A 27,499-nucleotide genomic window follows, 5' to 3' on the forward strand; every position below is an offset into this window, starting at 1 on the left:
ATCATAGTTCTAAACCGTACCAAATGGCACCGTTCGCCCTCTAAAATAATAAAATTTATCGGGGCCCGCTGAAGGGCCCCAAACCCCACACCAAGTGGGGGGGGGGGGGGGGGGGGGGGGGGCGGCTTCACATCCGCAGACCCCCCCTTCAAATAATCCTGGATCCGCCCCTGGGTTTCGTATAGCTTTAAGATTCATCAATCGGTCAAGGTATAGCCCTTATAGCCGAATGTGATCCCAAGCAACTCCCAATACCCAAGAAGAAGAACACGACGGGAATTTTGACCGCCGAACCATTCGAATCCCGTACCAGTACGTTAAACAAACTTGGTGTACATTTCGTTTAAAGATTCTATTTCAACTTTCAATGCTACCAGGTAACAAACGGATTTTAAAATAGTGAATAAATCAAGGAAGAAGGAATCTGAATATCGGTTGTGTTAGGTGTGCCAATAAGCTATATACACATATATAAGGCTCATTGGGTGTGCTTAGTGGATGCGAATGCGCCCAGTTGATTGTGCTCTCTCTCTCTCTCTCTGTGTGTGTGTGTGTGTGTGTGTGTGTGTGTGTGTGTTGGCGTAATGATACGTGATATGGTGTGAAAATTCTCAGATTATGATGGAAGCCACGAAATATTTTGGTGATTTGGAATTTTGGCGGAGAGAGAGAGAGAGACGCATGCAACCGCGTGTGAATGTATGTACAGAACGAAAGACTCCTTGTGTCTGTTAGCATTGAGTCTGTACCATTTTCAAGTGTAGGGTAGCACATCCAACATAAGCATCCAAGCAGTTTTTCGAGCACTGGTTATTTAAAGAGCGACTATATGTCATGTTTGTCGTTTATTTGAAATAATAAAAACGTCCAATAAAAAGAAAAATCTTCAGTCTTTTTCACTTCGGTTTTTGATTAAAAAGAAAATCCATCGGCTGTTCAACGAGATCCATTCTGTTCTGTACGCCGCCATAAGTCCACCACGGTCAATGTCTTCTTAACATCTTTAAAAATGCAGGATTGTCCTCGGTCAGTGTGGCTACTAATGTTCTTTGATGATGCAGATAAGTTCTCTGGCGTCCCTTACGACTTTGTCAAAAACCTCATGAATACTTCCTTGGTGAGACAAAGCAGCCGGACAGCCATGTAGCCTCGGCGTCTCCGTTTTTTGCAACGTAGTAATACACAGTGGGACGCAGGAAACCGTGATTTCTTTAAAAGCGAAAGTTGGTGTTTTCAGGATCACCTTCAGAAAATACGCAATGCGTACTCTGTTTAGACACTTCTCCTGGTGGTGTAGACTGCTTGCTTCCAATGGTATGGGCACTGGCATTAAGATATTGTCAAAGGTGTTCTCCTCTCCGTTTTCGATAAGAACGGGCAATAATAATCGCGAAATTGGTGTTTGGAAGCGGTAGTGTTTTGTAAGCGTGCATTTGACTCGCACTGTTTGATATAAAATACACTGAATTTCGGTTATATTTAGACCGGTATTATTTTCAACGTGAATGTCAATTGGTACAGTCTCCCCTTCCGTGAAAATTCTTTTGGGCATGTGTAGATTGCATTTTAAGGACCATACCCCACAGAAATAAATTTGTCGTCTAAGTTCTTGAACAGGATTCTGAAATTCTTCAGGCACCAAGTCGTTAGGAAGAACGCGGGAGACGAAGGCTTCAGCAATAGTGGAGTGAACCTTTGCGCCACCTTTCGTATAAAAAGTTGCCTTGACTTCGTATTTGATTCGTGCACCTTTTATGTTGTTCCCAACCTTCAAAGTGCTTGGAATGGCAACAGGCAAGAAGAATTCAAAGGGATAAATGTTTCTGCCTTTATTAAGTTTCTTGCCAGTGGTGTTATCTTCCGTCCAGAGGAGATCGTGTATTGTTAAGAATATCTTAGATTTTGTGTGCAGAGCACGTCCCATGTCGTCTTTTGACATGTACCAAAATATATGGCGGCCTGTGGAAAAAAAAACAAGAGAAATTAAATAGGATTCTAATGTGACTATCATTCACATACCATTTCTAACAAGAAAAACAGAGGAAAAATTATGAGCATGTCTCCACCCTATTACATCCCAGCACCACCTTCATGCTAGACATTGCAATATAGGCAGTACAGATTACTGTCATTTTTATGAATAAGAAAGATAATCAAGTGAGATGTTCAACCATCTTTCTTTCTGCCAAACCTCTAAATGTTTCTTAACTCAAATTCGTCTATTTCGCTTGATACGTGTACAGATTGTCGAACCATCTTATTGTGCTGAAAACTGAGGCAGTACTTTCACGTCTTTTAATTCGGAGAAAAAATTATAAGTAATTGCACGTATTTTTTTATGTTTTTTTTTCTTTTGTTAATTGATTAATTCTTTTGTGTTTTCTCTTTTTTACAAAATGAATTTATTCTTAGGCCAACCTTTAAGCGTGACTTCGAGAGCTGTAATTTCTATGGCCCCACCCAGTTCTAACAGGACCTGTCCCTCCAGTCTCTCCCCCGGGACATAGATGTACTGCTGAAGGCTGGCCGGGGTCCTCTCCCCCTTACGGACGCGTATCTTCAGGTAAGGGTCTTTGTTGACGGACGTGGTGAAGGAGTTGATCTTCTGAGCAGCTTCTTCTTTCTCGCGTCGGCGTCTTAGGCAGTTCATGGTGTAGTATTACTGATAATATATATAAAAATATGTAAAAATTCAAATGGGATAATATGTAGATATTGCTGAATTGCTTTCTGTTGACTGTAAAACAATACAGCAAGTTTTTAAGTATCAAGATTTGTACAATAAACAAATGCAAGTGTACATAAAAGGCCTATCCCCTTTTCCAAGTCTTGGCCTTGACATGTACTATGTGCGATACTGGAATAAATCATGAATATATGTATTTAGGCACACATTAACTCAGACAACTGAGATATAGCCTTGCCTTGCCAACATTAGCCTAGATATCATTGCCTACGCGGTGACCACAGAAAGATATTTTGTCGTGTACAAGTATATGCAGAACTAATACGAAATGGCCTTCCCACGCTCAGCTGTCACCTTGATTGGTTAATGAATCCAAAAAATGTTTAACCTGACTTACATCTAAGGATATATGCATCACGTTAGTCTACCATAATGGAAAACAAGAACCGAATAGGTGCATTACTTTTATAGAATCGCCTAGTATTCGGCCCTCTGTACAATATATGAACTAATAGGAGACTGTGCAATAAAGAGATTCAGTACAAACGTAAAACATTCAAATCACCCCCAGAAAAAGTACATCTAAAAAAAAAAAAAGAAAAGAAGTAAATAAAAAACACTGCATCTTGCCGTTCTTCTTTTATTAAGCCAGAGTTCATCTCATAGACTAGTGTGGTATTCTTGGGCAATTTCATGTTTTTTTTTAATTCATTAAATTCAAGGTCATAGTCGAGCATGAAATTTACTATTTATTTTTATTTTTCTGTGAACGCCCTTTCTGTTTTTGAACTTCACCATGTGAGACTGACAGTACGATTTAAAATTTTTATACAAATATGATTTCGTCCATTTTTTGAAAACATTTTAATATCCCAACGGACCTCTCTTCTAAAGGTAGGAAACAGTATACTTGGTTCCAAGGACAAAGTGACAATTTTAATCATTTGACCAAAGGAACCAACACATACGTAGAATCGTGAAACCAATTTTGTTGCTTAATATCCGCACGTTATTCGTAGGGTTTTGTCTTTGGCTCGTATGCCACAACTCAGCATGAAGGTACACATTAATAAAAGACCATAGACAATACTGCCTTACCTGAAATGATGATTTATTCACCGAGCAATTGACTTAAAAGGCAACTAGAATAGACCACTCTACTAACCCCTACAGATAAGGGGTTCATCTGGGTTCACCTTTAAACGAGGTGTCAAATATTCAGCAATAAGCTACACCAAGCAGTGGCCTGTTTGCCTATGCAGGGTATTTTCGCAATTAAGGGACGATTGAGATATAGATATATTACAAAAGTGATAATATAATGCTGTGTGTGTGTGTGTGTGTGTGTGTGTGTGTGTGTGTGTTATTTTACTAATTACAGTTTGCGGCAGTGAGTGAATAAATGAGGACGTATGCCATCGCGTGTGGACGAGTGTTTATTTGTGTATGTGCGCGTTCGTTTCTGACCTCGCTTAAATTAATATTTCATACGTCGATAAGAAAGTTGATTGGCAGACACACGCTAATAAACAGGGTGACCCATGGTTACGTGCAAGTAACGTCAAACATTACAGATCATAATATTCGTGTTATTAATAGGCAACAGTATGTCAGAGAAGAATTTCATCAGCTGTGTTAAGTTATAAGAATGATTTGAATTTTTCTTCAGTCAACAGCTAATATTGAGATAGGTTTTACCTCAGGCCACTTGGTGTAGCTTATTGAAATATTGGAGGTAAAACCTATCTCAATATTAGCTGTTGACTGAAGAAAAATTCACATCATTCCAACAGTATGTTATTATAGGTTCTAATTTCCCCATACGGAATACAGTGCTGTACATGAAATAAGATTTGTAAAATCAACAAATTTTATAATAAAGATAGCGCCCGAACTCGAGTGTTACCACCTCGCGCGCCAATTTCCACTTAAAGCACAGCCGTTCGACTTCCACAAGACACTACTGTTTGTGTCTTATAAGGTTCTTGCCTTAGGACCTACCAGCGCACTCATAAAATAAAATATAGGTGACTACACGCTATCATACACACACAAAAGACAGATGCACAGAGGACATCTAGACACGCTGGCACGAACATACACGCACGCGCGCACACACACACACCCTTCGGTCTGGTGCTCACTACTCACCGTCTCTGGTTTCAATAACAGCATAAGTGCGCTTGATAACTTCTTTTAAAGGTAGTACTTACTGTGGGTTGAATGCCTATTCGACGTACATGTAGTTGTACATGCACGCCATGCTGTTTATCGCGATAAATAACAATTAGCAACTTAATTTGAAATTAAGCGGCACAATTCCCTCACAGTAGTAACATGTGGATGATAGAGAAGAGCATTAGGATGCTATTCATATTCAACAACGAACATAACAAGCCTTACCTGTAACCCGGCGTAAAGTATGCTACATCTCGCAGTAATAAATTATACAGTCAATGAAGATTTAGCTTGTAAAAACACAGAAACAAAGGCACTGTACAGGAATGGCTGTCGGAGTATTCAATTTTTTATGTATTTAGTACAAAAAAGAAAACTAAGAAAACGCAACACAGACCAAGTTATGTGTTTGCGTGAGAGAGAGAAAGAGAGAGATAGCTTTAACATGTGTTAGACAGATTAAACCGCTGCACCGAGTCGTTAAGGCTAAGGTCACGCAACACGTTATCCAGGGCAAGGGCCTCAATGATGGCCATTAATATTGTATATGATGTGCTGCTGAGGTAAATATGGTATACACAGGCGAGCGACTGGGGTCATCACATTGGATATATCCGGAAAATGACAAATACAAAATGAAATCAAAGTTTTTGTAATTCATCTGTTGTACACTTTACTATTTCAATACTTTAATTTCAAGATCATACAGCGTCTTTCGCAACAATCTTTATCAAATAAAATTAATAATGCTGTGTACTTGGATAGGCCCCAAATTGTTAAAGCGCGTATGTATGCTATGTCAGACATTACAAACAATGGTGAACCAGAACGAAAATTGTGATTTTTCTGTATTCTGCTGCCATTAAAAGCGCCAGTGGCACATCTTCTACAGTATATTTCGCTCATTTTCCTGCACAGTTCCAATCTAAATGTTTTGATGCGATATATTTTGACCACGCACTGCCAAACATATTAAAAACTTGCTGCATCTGGGTTATTTTAAATTTTCAGCTAGGTCCTGTACACTAAGAAAAAGGTTGGTTCGCTCGTGTCTTAACTGAGTAAAGATAATAATAGCAAACATAGACGTTTCAGCCTGTCTCAAAATTTTACCTGTCCGCTTTCCTGTTAGTTCTCTGTACAACAGTTGGATACAAATAAGCGCTTGTATTTCCCGACTTCAACTCGGTCTCCTTCCTGAGGCTAGGAAAATACATAACTGCCCTCGTTCTTAACTCTCCTGGTGTGAATTTACATGGAGTTATATGCCCTTACTTCCCTCTACCGGGGTCGCAGATCAATTATGTGCACTTTTCTCCAACTAGGCAAAATGAGCCATGAATTAACCAGAGTCAAATATTTAATGGAGAATCAATCTGTGTCCCTAGTAGAGGGTAAATCGCTACTACATACTCGGTCAACAGTGTCCTAGGAGTCAGAAAGCAGAATATTTGAACACAATGCTTAATAACATACAGCGCCGTATTATACACATGTAAACGAATAATAAACAAAAATTCGGAAAAAAGACTAAGATATATCGTGCAGTTAAATTTGTTTTACGATATTGCATACGTATTACACTGTATGTTACATACATGGCGACGATTGAAACAGTCATGATAACACTACCGTTTTTCTTTGTTATTTGGATAGCTCACAAAGAAAAATAATTGAGATGTTGTTATAGCAACCTGTCCATCGCCCAACAGAATATCGACGTACATAAACACAGAGGTAATATGTTTCAGTTAAAGAACTAGGTGTTCCAAAATTTCTTGTCGATGATAATGCTGTTGCGCCACTCTCCCTCTTGCTGTGAGTCGCTTCCGCCAATCCAGCCCAATGAACTTTTTAGCGTACCTGAAATTGTTACATGTTTATTATATTTCAAATCCACACAGGCAATGTATTATTTATCGAAAGATTGTTTGAACAAATATATTCCCAAAAACTGAAGATCATATGTTTTCATAAAGGTTGCGAAGAAGGCAGGTTAACTCGTATGTAAAAAGGTGTACAACGCATCTTCCATATTTTTCGTCAACAATTGTAATGTTACACTTTGAACTCATTTTATGCGTCGAAAAACATGTACTCGCTACTTCTCTTCAAAATGTCAGCCGTGATGCTCTGTTCACTCCTCGAGGTGATTTCTGACAAGCAGCCGCCTCTCCGTTCGCAAAACATGCGGTCAGGACTTCAAAGTGTTTCTTAACAGATAGTCACCGAGACTCTCAAATTGTGGAGGATGTTTTGGTCCTATATTATACAAACGTCAAGGTTAGAGTATAAACATTATTTTACTAATTATAGGTAAACCGAGAGAACACGCGTCCCAACCCCGTTTCTGGGAACGTCACTGCATATGGCACAGTTAATGAAATATAGATGATGAAATAGATTTAAATTTCTTTTTAATTATTTTTTTCACCATTCTATGGCATTCTGAATCCAGATATGTTGCATGTATACGACACTATTGCTGTATACAAAGATTAATTAATGACAAGACTCTAATCAGCGGAATAAGGTGCACTTATGAAATCTGGTTGTGGTCGGAGGAAGCTGGCTGACTTGTAGTCTAGCAGGAGTTGTGGTTGTGGGTACACGGGTTGCATTCGTAGCAGTTGTTTTGGCTGTGGTTGCGGGTAGGCCTACGTTTACGCAGCTGCTGAGGTTTACACTCCAAGTACATGTTCTTTATTGAATAATACAGAAAAGAAGTTTACTTAAAGATAAATGTATCTTCATTACGAGAGTGAAGCAAAATCTAGAAAAAGATCACTCAAAAAAGGAATTTGGTTCGTAATCCTGCGAAGGTTGTTTGGCTATGATATACCTTGGGGGAAAGGTGGAATTTGAAGGAAAATTACATTTTAATACAATATGGAAGAGTATAACGTTCGTTTTGTGGACTCTTTACTTGAAAAGATTATCGCTTGCGCCTGGGTACTTATAGACATGTATAGCTCAGGTCACGTTATCTTTGTACGTTATCTTTGTTCGTTATCGTCTGTCCTAAACACAAGACCCTCACAGGGCCCCTTATGGAGTTTTCCAAATTCCAGTGATACAATATAACATGTATTATTTGTGTCTAAATGGTCGTATTAAAAAAACTTGTAAAGTAAGAAATCAAGACACGGTTCAGTCAGAAAATCCATATAATATTTTTATAGCCATACATCAAAATAAGCCTAACATAGGCTATTTTTCGTATACTTCAAGTGTTACTAAAGAAAAGCAATCCGATCACACTTTTTCATTTCTCTAAAAACGGACAGGGCTAATCCACCACATTAAGTGATATTTCTGGTTTCTTCGTTTTTTGCACCAAAATATACGCAGGCTCTGTCTGAACCTGCAAGCTTTTAACTTAACATTATTGTCATTACTTTACTTATATCATTTTCATATTTTTTTAGTTTTTACTTCTTCCTTTATCTTATTATTATTATTATTCATTTTATTTATTTATCTATTTTTGGTGGGGGCGACCAATTTCTTTAAATACAATTTGAGTCAAAACTTACGGAAACTAGTACTTCATGTAGCCGAACATTGGAAAACGAATGCAAATCTAAAGTAACAATGTAAATCTTGTACGATTCGTTGTGGAGAAACTGAACAATGGGTGAATATGAAAATCAGAGAAACGCTGATATAATGTCATGCATTTCTAGTTTATTGCGTTCGTCTAATGTTACACAAATCGTGGGACTTAATTTCAATTTCGCCTTATAATGTAACATGCACAGTATCAACGATCTTAAAAGAATGATACAGTAACCATACCAATATTTCAATTATTGGGAGTAAACTCACAAATAAAAGGAAGGTTGGCGGAGTTTATACAATCATTCAATCGCCCGATAAAATTTCCGTATGTCTTCACACACAAATAATTTTGTTCGGTCGAACCATTAGGCTCTCCCGGTTCCCAAAACGCCTTGTCTATAATGGTGTTGCTGCTCACCCAGCGCCATCTTCCCTCTTGTTGTGCATCGTTTCCACCAATCCAGGCATGATCTCTCACAGTAGCTGAAACAGATGTCAGTTATTTATTTATTTATTTATTTATTATTATTATATTTTTTATATTATTTATTATTATTATTGTATTTTTATATTATTTATCATGTTATTATTTTTGAAATATACCCATGTTATAAGAAAATGTAGTCCATAATTATTTATTGAAGATTTATCGAACAAACTTATTTCTAAAACCTCAAGTTTATGTGTTTTACGATAAAGATGGGGGGGGGGGTAAACTATATTCAAATCGGAGATATGTGACATATCTTTCAATTTTTTCAGCAACGTGAGTATTAAAGGGGGGTCCTGTACTTATCTCACACGTTTAAAAAACATTTACTCACTATTTCTCTTCATAATGTCTGCCATGATGCTCTGTTCACTGGCGGAAGTGATTTCTGCCAAGTAGCCACCTCTCTGTTCACAATACCCTTTAGCACCCTGCCAGGACGTCTTGAAGTTCATAAATATATAGCAACTACCACCGAGGCTCTCGGATTTTGGAGGACATTTTGGACCTTTGTTATATAATATAATATAATATAATATAATATAATATAATATAATATAATATAATATAATATAATATAAAAACGCCATCTACAAAATATTGCATTTCTCTTAGTTACATGTGGATCAAGATAACACTTGAATCTCGTATAGGTTTTCTTATGGTCCTAAACAGATGATGAAATAAATGTTTTTCTTTTCCAATTAAATCTCTGTAATAGTTGGTATTCAAAATTCGAAATATGCTACATGTATGAAACACACTGTGGCATTAACTTGAATTCACAACAGGTTATTATCAATGAAAGCAAGTGCACTTATGAAATAAAGCCCCGTGCGTACTTTTGGTTGTGGTCGGAGGAAGCTGGGTTGTAGTAGGAGTTGTGGTTGTGGTTGTGGTTGTGGTCGTAGGAAGCTGGGTTGAAGTCGGAGTTGTGGTTGTGGTTGTGGGTACACGGGGTGCATTCGTAGCGGTTGTTTTAGCTGTGGTTGCGGGCACTGTGCGCTGCTGCTGAGCCTTACACTCCAAGTACATGTTCTTTAAATATTACAGAGGTAAATTTTACGAATATGAATTGATAAAGTTAAATGACAATTATAATCTTTGATTTTTCCGAGGAAAAATGCATTTGTTAAAAATAGTAGGCCTACGCTTAAAAAATCGTATGTCGCTAAAGAGGGATGCTCTTTCGAGTTAAATGAAGGGCTAGTTACCATATTTAAAGGTGAAGTATGTTATAAGGAAAAGTGCATTTGTTTAAAATAGTACATATAAAAGCTCGAATTACGCTAAAGACGGGATGCACTTTCGAGTAAAATGAAGGGCTAGTTACCAAATTCAAAAAGGTGCCAAAATATGTAATTATTGACTGTGCTTAGAATTGACGGGGGATGCAAATCTACAATTGGACCTGAAAGAACAATGAAACCTCGAACAAAGAACATGTTAAACTTAACTAAACTGCAAACTTCCAACCTTTAAGTGGTCCAAATTAGCGCGTGCCAAAGCGAGTTCTAGATCAATGTCGTAGGTAGCCGACTGTTCAGACTGTCGTCTGCCAATAAGCGAATGTGTTCCCAGGACGTCAACCACGTTGCGGCATTCCTTGAATAATATGTCATTCATGGATTTGATCCGAAACGTCAAATTGTACAACTGCATCTTTTTCAAGAAATCATTTTGAGAATCTGAAAAAGTTCCGGAGACGAATATAACAAGAGGGACGAACACAGAGATGCGCGCCATCATTAATAAGGACAAATTGCCAAACAGGAGAGGCTGTGTTGCTTTTCATTGATATGGGACCCATAACTAGGTTAGGCAGAATGACGTATTTCATTGCAGTGGTCTTCGAAATTTCTTTGTCACACCATATTCCATATGGCTCAATGCTAGTCCATTAATAAAATTCCCTTGACTTATCGTCAATCCAAAATATAATAAATAATACTTACCTCTACTTCAACAAAATATCTGACACCAAGCAGTGGGTAGGGATTTTTACTTATCTATTTTATTTTTGGGGAATAAAAATAAAACTGTAGCTTAACAGAAGGTTAGATTATTCTAAGTTGTTCAGAACTTTTAGTCGTGGGATGATGAACATGATTTTCGGTTACATAGGGCAGGTTTGGGTTGTTTTACCATTTTTTGTTTTGCATTTTTTTTTTGTAATGCATCGCAGCAAACCAGTAATCATACTGCAGTTAAATACTTTTGGTAACTGAATTTACCTACGCCAGCTGCGTTTGTGAAATCAGTATATGATATTCCAGCTAGTCGAGCTGATAAAAACTTATCCCGTAATAGGAACGCAATGGGAGCACTCACACCTGTTTCGTTTAGTATACATTTTGTCACCCTGATATTCAGAGGTCATTGAAAATTCACCTAATGCCTGTGCCGTATCTGTATGTGGTGTATTTTGTAAGGTTTGCTCAGAACACCAACATTCCAACAAATGTCCAACATTCACGCTTCTTCACAAAAATATGCAACTAAGGATCACAGAACCATGCACGCTCCTCTTATAAAGGTTCTGTCACACCTAGCATGTAGCAGTAACGGACGAGAATAATTTGTCAATAGGTAGAAGAACGGAAGGAGTTTGTTCGTCATACACGTCTCGAGTACACAGGCAAACACTTGTGTAAGTTCGCATATCCGGAGAGGGACGAGGAGTATGCAAAAATCTCTCCCTGCATAAGCAATTAAAAAAACTACTTGTAATGTCGACTGAAACTCGGGGTAACAGCATATTTTGCTAGCATCAGTTTACTGGTGCAGCTTTCACCAGTGTCTATCTTCCTTACAAATGTGACGCAAAAGCCACGAACTTAATTGTTGCTTAAAAACGGCTCAAGAACGCAATTTTGTGAACCGTTTTAGATATGGAATACTGCAAATTGGTGGTGAAGGGAAAATGTTGAAGTTTTTAGGAAAATTAGTTTTTTGTTACATAGGTCTAACATTCTTTTATTAGTCTCCTGTAAAACATGAGAAGATTACCGTTTGATTGTAGCTTACCTCACCTAAACTGTGTTAACGGTCATCGATTCCAAATAAGACACTCTCGCAGGGCTCTTGGATGACTTTTCGAATAAAACAATATGCCCGATATTTAAACTTTACAGAAGTTATTGAGAAAAGCTCAAATAATTTATGAAAACACATGGTTCAACCAGAAAATCCATATATTATATTTTATTTTATAGCCATATATTAAAATAAGCCTGTCATATTTTTGTATATACGCGCTCGTCAAGGTGTAACAGAAGAAAATCAATCTGATCCCATTTTTTTTCATTTCTCTTCGACAAAAACGCTAAGAGGGCTAATCCAATTCATGCAGTGACATTTGTAAACATAATGCAAAGTAACAATGTAAAGCTTGTTCTGGTGAAACTGAGGAATGGGTGATCAAAAAAAATCAGAAAACGCTGAGATATGTCATGCATTTTGAGTTTATTGCGTTCGTCTAATGCTACACATATCGCGGGACTTAATTACAATTTTGCCGTAAAATGTAACATGCGCAGCGTCAACGATCTTAGATGAATGATAGTAACCATGCCAATATTTTAATTATTGGGAGTAAACTCACAAACAAAAGTGGATTTGGAGTCGTCTGAACTATCATGCCATCGCCCGATAGCATCCCCATATGTCCTCGCACACAGATAATCCGTTCCAGGATCATAATGAGACTCATATGACCAAAACGGCAAGTCGATGATGGTGCTGCTGTTCACCCAGCGCCAAACTCCTTCTTGCTGTGCGTCACTTCCACCAAGAAAGGCGTAATACCCCACAGTAGCTGAAATAAATGTACTTTTTTTTAACACCTATGTTACAAAATAAATTTTAGTTCTTATTTATTTGTGGAAGATTTATTGTACATCCTTATCCTAAAACCTCAAGATTGTGTATTTTACGTTAAAGATGTTTGGGTGGCGGAGTAAAACTAAATTCAAATCGGAGATATGCGACATATCTTTCAGTTTTTTTTCAGCAGCGTGAGTATTAAAGCGCCCTGTACTTATGTTATGTTTTAAAACATGTACTCACTATTTCTCTTCAAAATGTCAACCATGATGCTCTGTTCACTTGCCGAATTGATTTCTGCCAAGTAGCCTCCTCTCTGTTCACAGTACGCTTTAGCACCATGCCAGGACTTTTTTACATTCATATACAGATAGCAACTACCACCGAGACTCTCGAATTGTGAAGGACATTTTGGCCCTATAATATAATATAATATAATATAATATAATATAATATAATATAAAAACGCGATCGTTTAAGTATTGCATTTTGATTAATTACATGTGGGCCAAGATAACACTTGACCCACTCCCTACCCATGATACCCAGCTGTTAATTGGAATAATGAATCTCGTATAGTTGTCTTATGGCCCTAAACAGATGATGAAATAAATATTTTTCTTTTCCATTTGAATTTCCTTTGGCATTCAGAATTCGAATATTGTGGTATCAAGATGGATTTTTAACGGGTTATTATTATTATCAATGAAAGAAAGTGCACTTATGAAATAAAGCCCCGTGCGTACTTCTGGTTGTAGTCGGAGTTGTGGTTGCGGGTACTGTGCGCAGCTGCTGAGCCTTACACTCCAGGTACATGTTCTTTAAATATTACAAAGAAAAAAGTACGCTGAAAAAATCGAATGCCGCTAAAAAAGGATGCTCTTTCGAGTAAAATGTAAGGCTTATTACCGAATTCAAAGAAGGTGAAATATGTTATAAGGAAAAGTGCATTTGTTCAAAAAAGTTCATTTAAAAAATAGAGTTACGCTAAAGAATGGATGGTCTTTCGAGTAAAATGAAGCACTAGTTACCAAATGCAAAGAAGGTACTGAAATATGTTATTATTGACTGTGCTTAGAATTGATGGGGGAGGGGCGGTGCAAATCTACAATTGGACCTGAAAGAACTATAAACCTCAAACAATGTCCATGTTTAACCTAACCAAATTGATTCCAACCTTTAAGTTGTCCAAATTAGCGCGTGCCAGAGCGAGTTCTAGATCAATGTCGTAGGTAGCCGACTGTTCAGACTGTCGTCTGCCAATAAGCGAATGTGTTCCCAGGACGTCAACCACGTTGCGGCATTCCTTGAATAACATATCATTCACGGATTTGATCCGAGACATCAAGTTGTACAGCTGCATCTTTTTCAAAAAATCATTTTTAGGATCTGAAAAAGTTCCGGAGACGAACATAACAAGAGCGACTAACACTGAGATACGAGCCATCATGAAAGGACAAATGGCTATAGGAGAGGCTGTGTTGGTTGTGATTGATATAGGACCCATAACTAGGATGGGAAGAATGACATGTTTCATTACAGTGGTCTTCGAAATATCACTGTCACATTACAATTAGCTTAATATCTTACATATGACTCAGTGCCAGACCAGTTTCGTTGAATAATCGTCAATCAGAATAAAAACCAATGATATCCTTACCCCCACTTCAACAAAATATCCGACATGTCGTCTGAAGTGGTTCAAACTCCTATCTGTAGGCCTAGAAACATGCATATGAATTTCGGTTGCACAAGGCGAGTATACAGAATATTTTCCATCTTTGTGGCGAATTTTTAAAACATACATGTAGGCCTATTTATCAGCATATGAAAATTATATAATAGTATACATGTATAGGGTATAAAAATGGCAAATCGCTTTAAGTATTATATGCTCATCTTAAAGAACCTAAAAATATAACCAATTAACTAATATATATATATATATATATATATATATATATATATATATATATATATATATATATATATATATATATATATATTGATGACGGAGAAAAACGTTTTATAATGATAAATACTGGAACAGTAAGATAAGAATTAGTACATTGCAGGGGAGGGGATCTTGCACATTGAATCACAATACGGCAGCAGCGATACTGTGGTAAAATACTTTTGGTAACTTAAAAAACCTACGCCATCTGTGTCTGTGAAATACATATAATCTCTTAGCTAGTCGAGGTGATAAAAATCTTATACTGTAAAAAGAACTCAATGAGAACGCGCGCCTGTCCGTTTTATCTCAGTTTTGGGACACCTGTCTAGACCTGTCTAGACCTGTCAGGCCTACATGTAGTTGTTTGTCAGTGTTCCTAATATTTAAAAGAACGACAACTGATCGTATGAGATTCATACTTCACAATAAAGATATTGTAAAACAACTCATAGAAAGATAATAAATTCCATTTAACCATGCCACCAAAACAGCTGTCATCACAATTATTCTGGAATATGTGCTTGCCATCAGGCTGCGTGGACCTTCATAGATGGCAATACCGCCGTAATAATCTCTTACAGGATTATTACAAAATATATATAGGCCTACTTTTAGGAGAAAAAAAAGACAGAGACTAGCTTTAAATGTCGGAATGGATTCATTCACCATCGGTAGGTATGGGAAAATCGTCGTTTACCCAGTGAGCGTGTGCGTGTGTGCTTGGAGTCTAAAGGGGATTAAAAGCGACAGTTAGGGATTCCATACCGCCGTTTCTCCTCTACTCCTACCCATTACCTAGCATCCCTGAACACGGAGGGTAAAAAACTACGCACCTACAGCACCTTCAAAAAAGATTTTAAAAGAGAAATATACATACAGTTAATCCACAAATCCAAAGCTACTACATTCCTTTGCAAATTCAGAATATAAGTGCACACAATTTGGAAATAGAAAAGAGGAGACACAAGAACCCTAAAATACCGATAGAGAAAAGGCTGTGCACGGTGTGCAACATGTGGTCAGTTGAAGATGAGTTCCATTTCATGATGATATGCTCCACTGATAGCCATATTTTTTAACCAGGTTAAAGATATAGGCCTATTGGACAGTGAGTCCATCAGTGAACTTTTTATTACCGTACTGCAATGTAATGATTTTGATATCGCAAAATGCACAACTGATTTTCTTTATGATTGTTTTAAAGCTAGGGATATGAAAATTGCATCCATGCTGAATAAAACCTAGATAATTTGATGATGCAGTTTTCATATCCCCCTATATAATAGTTAGTTTAATATAGGCCTAAGGTTTAGTGCAGCCTATTCTAGTTGGATCAGTTTTTTTTTTTTTATCCCTATATTAATCTAAATTGTGTAGTACTTGTACTTTCCCTGCATTAGTCTAGACATTATATAATGTAGGTATCAAACTGTTTATGGTAATCACTCTGCGTATTACTTCTTGTATTTGTATTTGATCATGACCGGATGTAGGGCGAGCCGCGATTGTCAATAAACTTCTGAATCTGAACCCATTTGGTTCATGTGGTTTCCAAAAGTTTCCTAGGCGAGAATAGACTGTTAACTGGGGATGGGGGGGGGGGGGGGGGGGCATCTCGATAGTCCGAAGGTTCATTGGTCCGAAAAATGGTGACAATAAACCTTCGGACTTTTCTTTAAAAAAATAAATGAAAAAAAAAAACATAAGGATAACAAGCTAGGTCTCCCACGAAATCGTAAATTGTTATCATATAGGGCCTGGTTCTGGGTTTAGAAAACGTAACCTTATAAAAATGATATTCTTCACCTAACAGGCGCAGTGACAACTATCCATTCACACGATCCAAACATTATATCACTGAAAATTGTGTTAGTTGAGCACGCACCCATTGTGCAACAGCATTTCGTGATTTTTGGGTCAAGGTCACCTTGTAGAACTTCAGCATGGCTCTTCAAAGTTATTGCAAAGCTGCCGTTTTATACAAATATTTCGGCCATGGAGCAAAACTTGTCGCTGCGTCGGGACAGACAAGATCAGCGTAAGTATTCCTGTAGAAGATTCACGGCTGAATGTGCTGTCATACCGCCTGTATTGAACTAGAATAGCGGGTTGTCTGCTAAAGTTGATCACGGTTTGATCACATGTTAAAGTAGATTACTTTGTTTAAAGTGTGTACAGTATTTTAAACGATACGGGCTACAGCAACATGTACTGTGGTGTTTGTGGTTGCTGTTCGTCGCCATCTAATAAGACCTGCAGCACATCTGCCCCCTTTTTTATTCAAAGATGATGGCTTTTATATACATGTACTGTTATAGTACTTGTCTTGTGTAATTTCATGCACTACAGAACTGCAGTGCATATATTACATTCATGTCTTTTCCATGCCCCAGCTGGCCAAGTTACTCAATGCATATAAAAATTATAATATGTTGCATTGAAATTGCATTTATTCTAGAATGGTCTATAGCAGTGGTTCATGACACAATATTATGACCTATAGTACGCTATGCATATTGCATGTGGCTGTACTAGCCAGTAATACAGTTATGTAATACTAAAAGCTCACATCACCTTTGTTAAAGCCAAAATTGACAGTAACTTTGTCCGGATATGATGTCTTCCTTTAAATATAAATTGGGCACTGTTACTTAGAAATTCCACAATTGTGTATGGAACCATTTAACTACCACTTCTTGATAACAAATAAATTTAACCTTTTAAACTCTTACATAACCAGTACTGTGGAAGGGAGTCAATTCTCATGATTATCCCATCATGTCATTCATGAATAATGAATAATTCTTTCATAGCAATGGCAGGTACATCTTCTAGTAACTCTTGTGCATGAACCTGCAAAGTTCAGTTAGTGTGAAGTTGGTAATGATTTTTTCCTGTGCTCCGGTTATGTAGAAATGTCTATTTATTGTTCGAAATAGCTTGGTTATGCCAGGATCAGTTTATGTTAACTGTTACTGAATTGGAAGATAGAAGTCGTGAGCTGAACGTGCCTGAGCGTTTGTTTTTTGGTTTTAACATATACATCTAAAGTAACTGAATAAACTGATAAGGTGGGTTCTGCAAAAATCGCTGGAGGAGTTGGGGTTGGATGGAAGGGTAGATTTGTTAATTGTACTTACCAGTTCTGTTTGCACGTAATATAGCTACAGTTGTTCTTTGGTTGACGCTGCTCGTGTGCTGCTGCAGAAAATGGCGGAGGCTTCTTTCTGTCTGTTCTGTTTACCAGATGGCCTTTTTGGTGGCCAGTGGTAAGTCACGTGACTATTCCCACGGGATAAGAGGGCCTGGTTGATAAGCCCTTTATGACAATTATGTGGCCAGCTCAAGATTCCTATTCCTCCCAATAAATTTATTATACAAGCATAATAATATTTAAAATTTGACAAATAAATCCATTATTGTTTTTCTTCTAGTACATGGTGGACAAATGTGGAAATGGGTCCTCCAGACGCCATATTGGGGGTAACTGAAGCCTTTAAGCGTGACACCAGTCCCAAGAAGATGAATCTTGGCGTTGGGGCATACAGAGGTGATGATGGAAAACCATTCGTCTTGCCCTCTGTTAAAAAGGTAATACAGATTATGCACCGCTGTTAGTTCAGCCCTGTCAAATGCCATAAATGATTTTCATCTTTGTTTGAAATCTCTTTCAGCTGTTGTGAACATTGCTATCAAATAAATTTTAATAGATATGTTATATGAAAAGTTGTAGCTGCATAATGCTTGCATATTCAGGATACTAGTACATGATTTACCAAATGTACAAGATATTATGGCTGAAAAAGAGACTTCTCATTAATAAGATGGTTGTGTTTTATTATAGAGCACATAAATATTCATTGTTTTTAATTTCATGTCTAATGTCATTTTTCAGTCCATCTCACTTGCTAGTCTTAACCCACTCTTCCAAATTAGATCTGGAAAGAATCTCACTTAATTTTATGATAAGTTGTATTTTACTTTACTTTAATTTCAAGGAAGTGGGGTCTGTTTTTGTTGTTTTTGTTCTTCTTCTATGTTCTTCTCAACATCATCATCATAATCATTATTATTATTATTATTATTATTATTATTATTATTATTATTATTATTTCAGGCAGAAAAAATGATAGTGGAGGCTAACATGGACAAAGAGTATGCTGGAATTATAGGGATCCCAGAGTTTGGTAAAGCTGCCATAGCTCTTGCACTGGGAGAAAACAATCCAGTGTTAGCTGATGGAAGGGTAATTATTGATTATGATACTTCATAACAGCTCTAGTGCATGTGGCAGGTACTTTGGCCATACATTTTTGTATGAATAACTGGATAGACCAGATTACCACAGGTGTACTTGGTTTATATTTTCAGTTTCTATTTTACAGAGCTTACACAAAATGTTAAGTGATGTATTCCAGTTTTGCACTTTTTACAGAAATACAAGAGTTTATAAATAAGTCAACTTGTTATGAAAAAAAATCAGCACATTTTTTTAAAACTTGGAATGAAGAAGCAACTAAACAAAACTAATTGTTATTGGATGGGATTCTGCAATATTGTGTCATCTCCAAACAAAAACAAAACTCTTCTTGGCAGATGTGAGTAGGGTTAATTTTGAAGGGTGGGGGAAGACAATATAGGATTCAAATGCTTTTTAAACCTTAAAGCAAAATAATTTGATTTTTCATTATCAGAAATTATAAATTTACTCCCTGCTTACTAAATGAAAATATTTATGGAAGTAAAACAGTTATAGTTATGAAGTTCTGATCATGGAGATTTAATAGTAAAGTAGACCCTTGGCACCAGTAGTTGTGTTAGGTGTGAGAAGGTGCAGCATTGATATACACAAGGGGAGAGAAAAATGGAGAATAGCAATAAAAAAGAAAAATGGGAAATCCAGTAATCTTGTGTTGAATTTGAACTTCAGTGTAAATCTAAGGTCATGCCTTTTGTATTCCCCCTTCTTCTTCTTCTTCCTCCTCCTCCTCTTCCTCTTCTTCAAAAAAAATCTTTATCTATTTTATTTTTTAGTAACTGCAAAGATATAATCCATAGATCCTAAGACCTGAAAGTGTAGATATTTTCTAGCATCATGAAACCACAGGAAGCATGTAAAAATATCCTGGGCTCGTCCGGGATTTGAACCCGGGACCTCTCGCACCCAAAGCGAGAATCATACCCCTAGACCAACGAGCCAGTTGTTTTCTGTGGGGCTTTAGATAGAGCCATGTTATTCACTGTGTGTAGCAAAGCAATTGAATTTCGCATGAGACCAAGGTGTTTATATAATGTCATATCAAACAGGAGCTCAATTGTTGATACAACATTCCAGCTGTGGCAAGAACACAGTCTTTTAAATGAACCAAATTTTTAGGGGAGCTGAGGAGTTAGACTTCTAAAAATAATTTATGTTATTTCAGAATAAGATGCTCTTTTGGGGAGTTAAAAAGAAATAATATCACTAAAACTATGTAAATATGTCATGTTTAATAAAAATTTAAAAATGTTTTTCTATTATAATTTTTAGTTTCATGCTTAAAATTTTTTCTGAAAAATTTGTCTTCTCCTCTCCCTGAATGTGGTCTCAGTCTGTTTTTAATCTGCACTCCTTTTTTGCCACGTGTTGAGTTTAATCCAATGTTAACCTGAACTTAAGGTTAAGATTGTTTTTTTTTTTTACCCGTGTTACTCGGGTAAGGGTGTTTTTTGTTTGCTTCATGGTTTTCAGCAAAAACTTAATATGTCTTTTTGACTTGTGTTTAAGGTTGAAGGATAACAGAGGACTGAGTTGTTGGTATGATTTTATCATTAAATGATTATGACAGCTTTTTGACTGTAATAATATTTTTGAAAGGTAAATAATTGTACCACCAGCGTTAGCGCTGGCGGTACACATGGTTTCGGTCCCGTCCGGATCGTTCCGCCGGCTCCGCCGGACGGCTACCGTTACCACTTCTCCTCCTAGACGGTAAGGGCCCCCGTACCCATCTCATGGATTTAGGTCACCTATAATCTCAACTCGTTCCACGTAAAATTTGGGCTTTGTCGGTATTGGGGTCTGGGTGTGGCACTCATTGCAATGCACCCTTGTCTAAAAATGGCAAAATTAAATGCTAATTATCTACCCTACGGAAGGAGTTATGGGAAAAATTTCTATAGACGGCTTTCCAAAAGTCATATGTGTAGATTTCAAATATACCCTTGGATTTGACCTTTGACCTCTACTTCAAGGTCAAATGGGCCAAAATTTTCAAAAAAATGAAATTTTTTACGAAAAAAAATTTTTTTGCCCTGTTATTCAGACACCACACAGACTTAACCAATAATATTATTGGAAAGTGTTACCCTTCAGGTCATCTTTCATCTCCATGAATTTGGGGTCAATCGGTGCATTTTCACGGGAGTAGTGGCCATAAGATACCGAAACTGAAAACTGTCTCTAATTCGGGAACCGTTAATGCTAGAGACCCATTCTTTTTTGCATTTTGTAGAGCATGTAAAGCCCAACACTGGAGGTGGTCTCGGTATTTTTGTATTCCATACGGTTTTCGAGTTACGCTGTATCAAAAAGTACATATTGGTGGTAAAAGCAAAATGTGCAGTACGGTAATGGATAATAAATTTTGAACTCTGGAAAAATAAAACATAAGGCTTGGCAAAGCAGACAACTTGTGTTCAAAAATGACATTATTTCATCAAATTTGAACTTCTGAAACTTCAGAGCACCTCCTATTTCAAGAATTTTGACCAAAATGACATTTTCTTTATTTTAATTAATTTTTTCTGTACGAAATTTAAGGCACATTATGGTAACTCCAAAATTATAACATCTAGTCCCTTATATCTCCAAAACTGGCAGAGATATGTCCATAGTTACTATTGAAGTTGAATAGGAAGTCATATACTGGCAATCTTACTATGACCTTGAAATTGACCTTTGACCTACTTTTCACCATGAACTGAACTTTGCAAATTTTTCTTCCCTTTTATCTCCAAAACTGGCAGAGATAGGTCCATAGTTACTATTGAACTTGAGTAGGAAGTCATATACTGGCAATCTAAATGTGACCTTTAAATTGACCTTTGACCTACTTTACACCATGAACTGAATTTTGCAAATTTTGCTTTCCTTTTATCTCCAAAACTGGCAGAGATATGTCCGTAGTTACTATTGAACTTGAATAGGAAGTCATATACTGGCAATCTATATGTGACATTAAAATTGACCTTTGACCTACTTTTCACCATGAACTGAATTTTGCAAATTTTGCTTTCCTTTTATCTCCAAAACTGGCTGAGATAGGTCCGTAGTTACTATTGAACTTGAATAGGAAGTCATATACTGGCAATCTAAATGTGACCTTAAAATTGACCTTTGACCTACTTTTCACCATAAACTGAACTTTGCAAATTTTTCTTCCCTTTTATCTCCAAAACTGGCAGAGATAGGTCCTTAGTTACTATTGAAGTTGAATAGGAAGTCATATACTGGCAATCTAAATGTGACCTTAAAATTGACCTTTGACCTACTTTACACCATGAACTGAATTTTGCAAATTTTGCTTTCCTTTTATCTCCAAAACTGGCAGAGATAGGTCCGTAGTTACTATTGAACTTGAATAGGAAGTCATATACTGGCAATCTAAATGTGACCTTAAAATTGACCTTTGACCTACTTTTCACCATAAACTGAACTTTGCAAATTTTGCTTCCCTTTTATCTCCAAAACTGGCAGAGATAGGTCCATAGTTACTATTGAACTTGAATAGGAAGTCATATTCTGGCAATCTAAATGTGACATTGAAATTGACCTTTGACCTACTTTTCACCATGAACTGAACTTTGCAAACTTTTCTTCCCTTTTATCTCCAAAACTGGCTGAGATAGGTCCATAGTTACTATTGAACTTGAAAAGGAAGTCATATACTGGCAATCTAAATGTGACGTTGAAATTGACCTTTGACCTACTTTACACCATGAACTGAATTTTGCAAATTTTGCTTTCCTTTTATCTCCAAAACTGGCTGAGATAGGTCCATAGTTACTATTGAACTTGAATAGGAAGTCATATACTGGCATTATAAATGTGACATTAAAATTGATCTTTGACCTACTTTTCACCATAAACTGAACTTTGCAAATTTTGCTTCCCTTTTATCTCCAAACCTGGCAGAGATAGGTCCATAGTTACTATTGAACTTGAATAGAAAGTCATATACTGGCAATCTAAATGTGACTTTGAAATTGACCTTTGACCTACTTTTCACCATGAACTGAATTTTGCAAATTTTGCTTCCCTTTTATCTCCAAAACTGGCTGAGATAGGTCCATAGTTACTATTGAAGTTGAATAGAAAGTCCTATACTGGCAATCTAAGTGTGACCTTGAAATTGACCTTTGACCTACTTTTTATCATGAACTGAACTCTGCTAATTTCTTTCTCTTTTAACTTCAAACTTGACAGAGATAGGTCCATAGTTACTCTTGAACTTGAATAGGAAGTCATATACTGGCAATTTACTGTGACCTTGAAATTGACCCTTGACCTACCTTACGAAGAACTTAAATTTGATTGTACCATATATATTTTTTGCAATAGTTTAAAAATTCTTGTTGATTGCATTTTTACAGCTTGTCAAGCACAAAACTGTCGGCTGTGTCCCTTATTTTGTGTATGTGGGGGTCTATACGAATGCGTTTGCTCCAGCTGGTGGTACAATATTTGGAGGCGGTATCGCCTCTCTGATCCTCTAGTTTCATAATCCTTAATATTTAATGAAAAAGAGTTCAATCTAAGTCAATTTATAATTTTTTTTTCAGAATGTCACCACACAAGCCATTTCTGGTACAGGAGCCCTCAGAGTGGGGGCAGCTTTCTTTGTAAGTTAAAAAAAATTCTAAAAGTTGGTTAATTGTTGAAATTTTTTATTATATAAATCTGTTTATTAAACTTAATAAATTACCAACATAATTGTGTATAAAGAACAGAAGAGTGATGGATTAAAGTGAATTTATAGTAAGTAAGGGTTTCTTTCTGTAATTGTTGTCTTGTACACATGCGTGCACGAACATATGCATGCACGCACGCACTCACACACAAAATTGCAAGTAACTAAAGAAACAACATGGACAAAATTAACCTGTACAACAAGTTTTATTAGTGGGAGTATTTTTTTTTCCTTTGTAATGAATTAAAGCATTTTATTTCTAAAAAGGATGTTGATACTTCTAATAGAAAATGCTTTACAATATATTTCCAGTCTAAGTGGTATAACCCCAGCAAGGTGTTTTATATCCCCTCACCATCTTGGGGCAACCATACACCTATCTTTAAGTAAGTACCTGTCTTTAAGTAAGATTAAAGATTAATTAGCTTGATACATATTTGAAAAAAAAATTCATGAAAAACGGGTGGATTTAGATACCCATAGTTTGTTACTTGTATTTTTAATGCATGATTTTTCCTTACTTACATTTTCATACATTACTTTATTTCCAGATAATTTTCATATGTATGTACATGCACTAGTAATATTTAAATATTATTCATAAACTTGTACATATGACAAAAGCTGTTATACAATGATAAATTTAAAAAAAAAGATGAAAATCAGAAGATATACAATATTGTTTTCATTGTACACATGACATAATTTGATGATATGGTATAGACCCTGTACACATGTTGTGTTCCTATTTCCAGGCACTCTGGCCTTGACGTGAAGTCCTACCGTTACTATGATGCTGCCACCTGTGGTTTTGATGCAGCTGGCGCACTCGAAGATATTAGTGTATGTTATTGCATTTTAAAACTAAATATGTGTCTTTTTTTCGCAATTAAAAAGTCTACTTGATGTACAACTTTCCTGCAGTTAACTATCTCACTTACATGTAGGTTTGTGTTCTACAGTATCTGTGGATTGTTTTACACTTTATTTGACTCAAGTTTTTGTTGATCTATCCTACACTAAATATGCAATGTGTATAGACCTAATATTTTGTTTTTTGGATCAGAACACCTCAGATTTAACAGGTTAGGGATCAACAGGCCAGTGGTGACTTTGATCACTTCTGTTGAAATGTGTCCCTTGACCACTCACAGAAACTATGACAGCTTTTATCCAGCTTAATGTTTGTCTAAATTAGCTGAGAAAAAGAACAGGGTCATATTAAAGAAGCATGATCAGAAACAATTCAGAGGAATAAGTAATAAATAATTCTTTATTTATAGAATCTTCCAGAGGGATCTGTTGTTGTTCTCCATGCCTGTGCTCATAATCCTACTGGTGTGGACCCCAAGGTAAGGAGTTGGAGAGTTTTGAGACTCTGTGTATGTGATTGGTCCATGGTACTGTAATTCTCTGATTTTAGAGTAATTTTGTGGGTCAATCAAATCCCTTATTAGAAATTTCGCTGATTGTGGAATGAGGCAGGTTTTTTGAACAATATGATTAATCATATTTCATTTTTTGATTTTATTTTTGAATTCTTATGTCTCAGAGACATGGTTAAAAAAATTTAAGTACGAAATATTATCTCCCCTTAAAATATATTGCATTACTAAGGAAGTGACATAATTCATGTAATACGTGTAGCTGCTCAGGTGGACTTGAAAAATACATGCATCATAGTTATTTCTGAATGAAGAACTGCACAAATAAAAAGTTGTACCTCTAGTATAAAATGACACCATATATATATTTTTTTGCTTCAAATTTCAAAGAATGGGCCTTCCATATTAACCCCTGTCTTCCATTTCAGCAAGAGCAATGGAAAGAGATCTGTGAGGTAATGAAGAAGAAAAAGCTCTTCCCATTCTTTGACATGGCGTACCAGGGATTTGCTAGTGGCGATTGTGACAGGGACGCGTGGGCCGTCAGGTACTTCCTGGAGCAAGGGCACAACATCGCCCTCTGTCAGTCATTTGCCAAGAACATGGGACTTTATGGTGAGGCACTGTTTGTTTATTTGTTGCATTTTATGATTTTAACCCTTTGTTCTCAGTATTTATATTTAAGATAAAAGGACTATTTCATATACATGTACCTTGGTGATTAAGAGAAATGTGTTAAAATTTCCAGGTAAATTTTGCTAAGTGAAAGTCTAATCTCATTGTGTGCTTTTAAAAGAGATTCCACTTACCGTATTATAATGATCACCAAAAAAATCTCTTCATTGCATTAGGTGAGAGAGCTGGTGCATTCACAGTGATCTGCGACAACAAAGAGGAAGCAGACCGTGTGATGTCACAAGTGAAAATTCTCATTCGTCCCATGTACTCCAACCCACCTATCCACGGCGCCCGCATTGTCAGTAAGATCCTCCACACACCAGAACTGAGACAGGAGTGGTAAGCTTTTTTTTTTTTTTTACATTTTTACAGTTCAAAACATCTGAGCATGGCCAATATTGTACAGTTGTAACACATAAAATATATTCATATAGAGCTATTGTTTAAAGTATTGTATATAGTATCAAATTGAATGATACACTTTATATCATGCCACAAGTCAAAATGAATAGTCAGCTAAATGGGAGTAGAAAATAAAGTTGATGCGAGAGGTAATACCAGACGATTTGTGGCTTTTTGTATACAAGAATAGTGTGTTATTGTTTATATGCCACATTTGTGCTCATGATGTATATGTATCTAATCTCATTTTGAGGCTAAAAGAAGTGATATTAACTCATATAACCCTTAATTGGAATTGTTCACGTAGTTTGTGTGCTTGATTGGAAGTGTGTGTTTCTCTCCTGAGTTGGAATTGTGTGTAATTGTAGGCTTGGAGATGTGAAAGGCATGGCAGACCGTATCATCACCATGAGGAAGCGACTGCGAGATGGACTGGCCAAGGAAGGCTCCTCACACAACTGGCAGCACATCACAGATCAGATTGGCATGTTCTGCTTCACTGGCCTCAAGCCAGACCAGGTAAAGCAGGCGGGCCTTGAGCCAGCAGTATCAAGGGTTGGGAGGGGTAGGGGGTTCATTTTATGAAAACTTAAACCTTTTTACATGTACCCCCTTTGTTGGCTCAGCTTTGGAAATAGCATACAACTTATATTTCCATTTAATACATCTTTCCACTCAAAATGGCATTTCTTTTACCCCCCCCCCCCTTCCCTGCCCATGGGCTTGTAAAACAGAAGTTTGTCAAGAAGACTGTGACAGTTATTATCATGTGTAATAAGTTACAACATGGTGTATCTTAAACTAAAAAAAATAGGTTACAGTGGTTTTCAGCCAGCATAGTGGATCAATAGCATTATGTATAAAAGCTTTCAGATAAAGGGGAAAATTGGTTGTAAAAACAGGTCGATGTCTGGCATCCATCTGTTTAAGGGTCTGTATAGCGAAATGGATGAGGGTTTGAGGCAATGTTTTGAATTTAAGTATTTGGTGTTTCATACAATTCCTCTCCCCCCACCCCACCTTTCCAAAAATGTTTAATTGGCAATGTTTTTTTTTCTAGGTTGAAAGATTGACAAAGGAATTTTCTGTCTACCTGACCAAAGATGGCCGAATCTCGGTTGCAGGTGTCGCATCTGGAAATGTGGACTACCTTGCTCATGCCATGCATGAGGTGACCAAATAGAGCGCGACAACATGTGGGGGTGTGTCAAGTTAGGACATGCCAATGATTTTCTGACATGCATTTGAGACAGCAGAAAGATAAATAAAAGGGGTTGTGTTGTTTTTATGGTACTGAAGTAGAGGTCATTTTTTTTTTAAACACAGTTTAAAGATGGAGATTTCAGGGATTCAGAGCGGAACACAATTTAAGTAGTTTCATATCTG

General features: G+C 36.8%; 4 protein-coding genes and 1 non-coding gene across 9 annotated transcripts; 1 reads left to right on the top strand and 4 right to left on the bottom strand.

The window, feature by feature from the left end:
- Positions 1-830: 830 nt before the first annotated feature.
- Positions 831-6,143, bottom strand: LOC106175725 (arrestin domain-containing protein B). Of its 4 annotated transcripts, none has more exons than XM_087011607.1 (3): positions 5,978-6,143; positions 2,419-2,662; positions 831-1,959 (listed from the first exon to the last, which is right to left on the bottom strand). In XM_087011607.1, the coding sequence occupies exons 2-3, from the start codon at positions 2,648-2,650 to the stop codon at positions 1,040-1,042; spliced, it is 1,152 nt and encodes a 383-aa protein (XP_086867733.1). In that variant the 5' UTR covers positions 2,651-2,662; positions 5,978-6,143; the 3' UTR covers positions 831-1,039. The 4 variants fall into 4 exon arrangements, with proteins under 4 accessions (XP_086867733.1, XP_086867734.1, XP_013413301.2 ...); XM_087011608.1 differs by lacking the exon at positions 5,978-6,143 and adding an exon at positions 5,090-5,186; XM_013557847.2 differs by lacking the exon at positions 5,978-6,143 and adding an exon at positions 4,900-5,066.
- LOC106175723 (aspartate aminotransferase, mitochondrial) lies at positions 2,415-27,426 on the top strand. Of its 2 annotated transcripts, none has more exons than XM_013557846.2 (11): positions 2,415-2,563; positions 18,132-18,288; positions 18,815-18,943; positions 23,521-23,580; positions 23,961-24,034; positions 24,404-24,491; positions 24,932-25,000; positions 25,462-25,648; positions 25,885-26,050; positions 26,482-26,632; positions 27,174-27,426. In XM_013557846.2, the coding sequence occupies exons 2-11, from the start codon at positions 18,154-18,156 to the stop codon at positions 27,294-27,296; spliced, it is 1,182 nt and encodes a 393-aa protein (XP_013413300.2). In that variant the 5' UTR covers positions 2,415-2,563; positions 18,132-18,153; the 3' UTR covers positions 27,297-27,426. The 2 variants fall into 2 exon arrangements, with proteins under 2 accessions (XP_013413300.2, XP_013413299.2); XM_013557845.2 differs by lacking the exon at positions 2,415-2,563 and adding an exon at positions 16,578-16,735.
- LOC106175726 (uncharacterized) lies at positions 8,532-10,683 on the bottom strand. Its single transcript, XM_013557848.2, has 4 exons — positions 10,392-10,683; positions 9,758-9,953; positions 9,250-9,423; positions 8,532-8,908 (listed from the first exon to the last, which is right to left on the bottom strand). Exons 1-4 carry the CDS (start codon positions 10,662-10,664, stop codon positions 8,670-8,672), a joined length of 882 nt encoding a protein of 293 aa, XP_013413302.2. The 5' UTR covers positions 10,665-10,683; the 3' UTR covers positions 8,532-8,669.
- Positions 12,497-13,556, bottom strand: LOC147762504 (perlucin-like protein). The gene is made up of 3 exons (XM_087010801.1): positions 13,487-13,556; positions 12,984-13,157; positions 12,497-12,732 (listed from the first exon to the last, which is right to left on the bottom strand). The coding sequence occupies exons 1-3, from the start codon at positions 13,554-13,556 to the stop codon at positions 12,497-12,499; spliced, it is 480 nt and encodes a 159-aa protein (XP_086866927.1).
- Positions 19,825-19,896, bottom strand: Trnap-ugg (transfer RNA proline (anticodon UGG)). The gene has a single exon. It is a non-coding gene; the product is annotated as a tRNA-Pro (tRNA).
- Positions 27,427-27,499: the final 73 nt, after the last annotated feature.

The sequence above is a fragment of the Lingula anatina genome, chromosome 4 (genome assembly GCF_051362555.1).
Source record: "Lingula anatina isolate TDL-2025a chromosome 4, LinAna3.0, whole genome shotgun sequence".
In the NCBI taxonomy this organism is placed as follows: Eukaryota; Metazoa; Brachiopoda; class Lingulata; order Lingulida; family Lingulidae; genus Lingula; species Lingula anatina.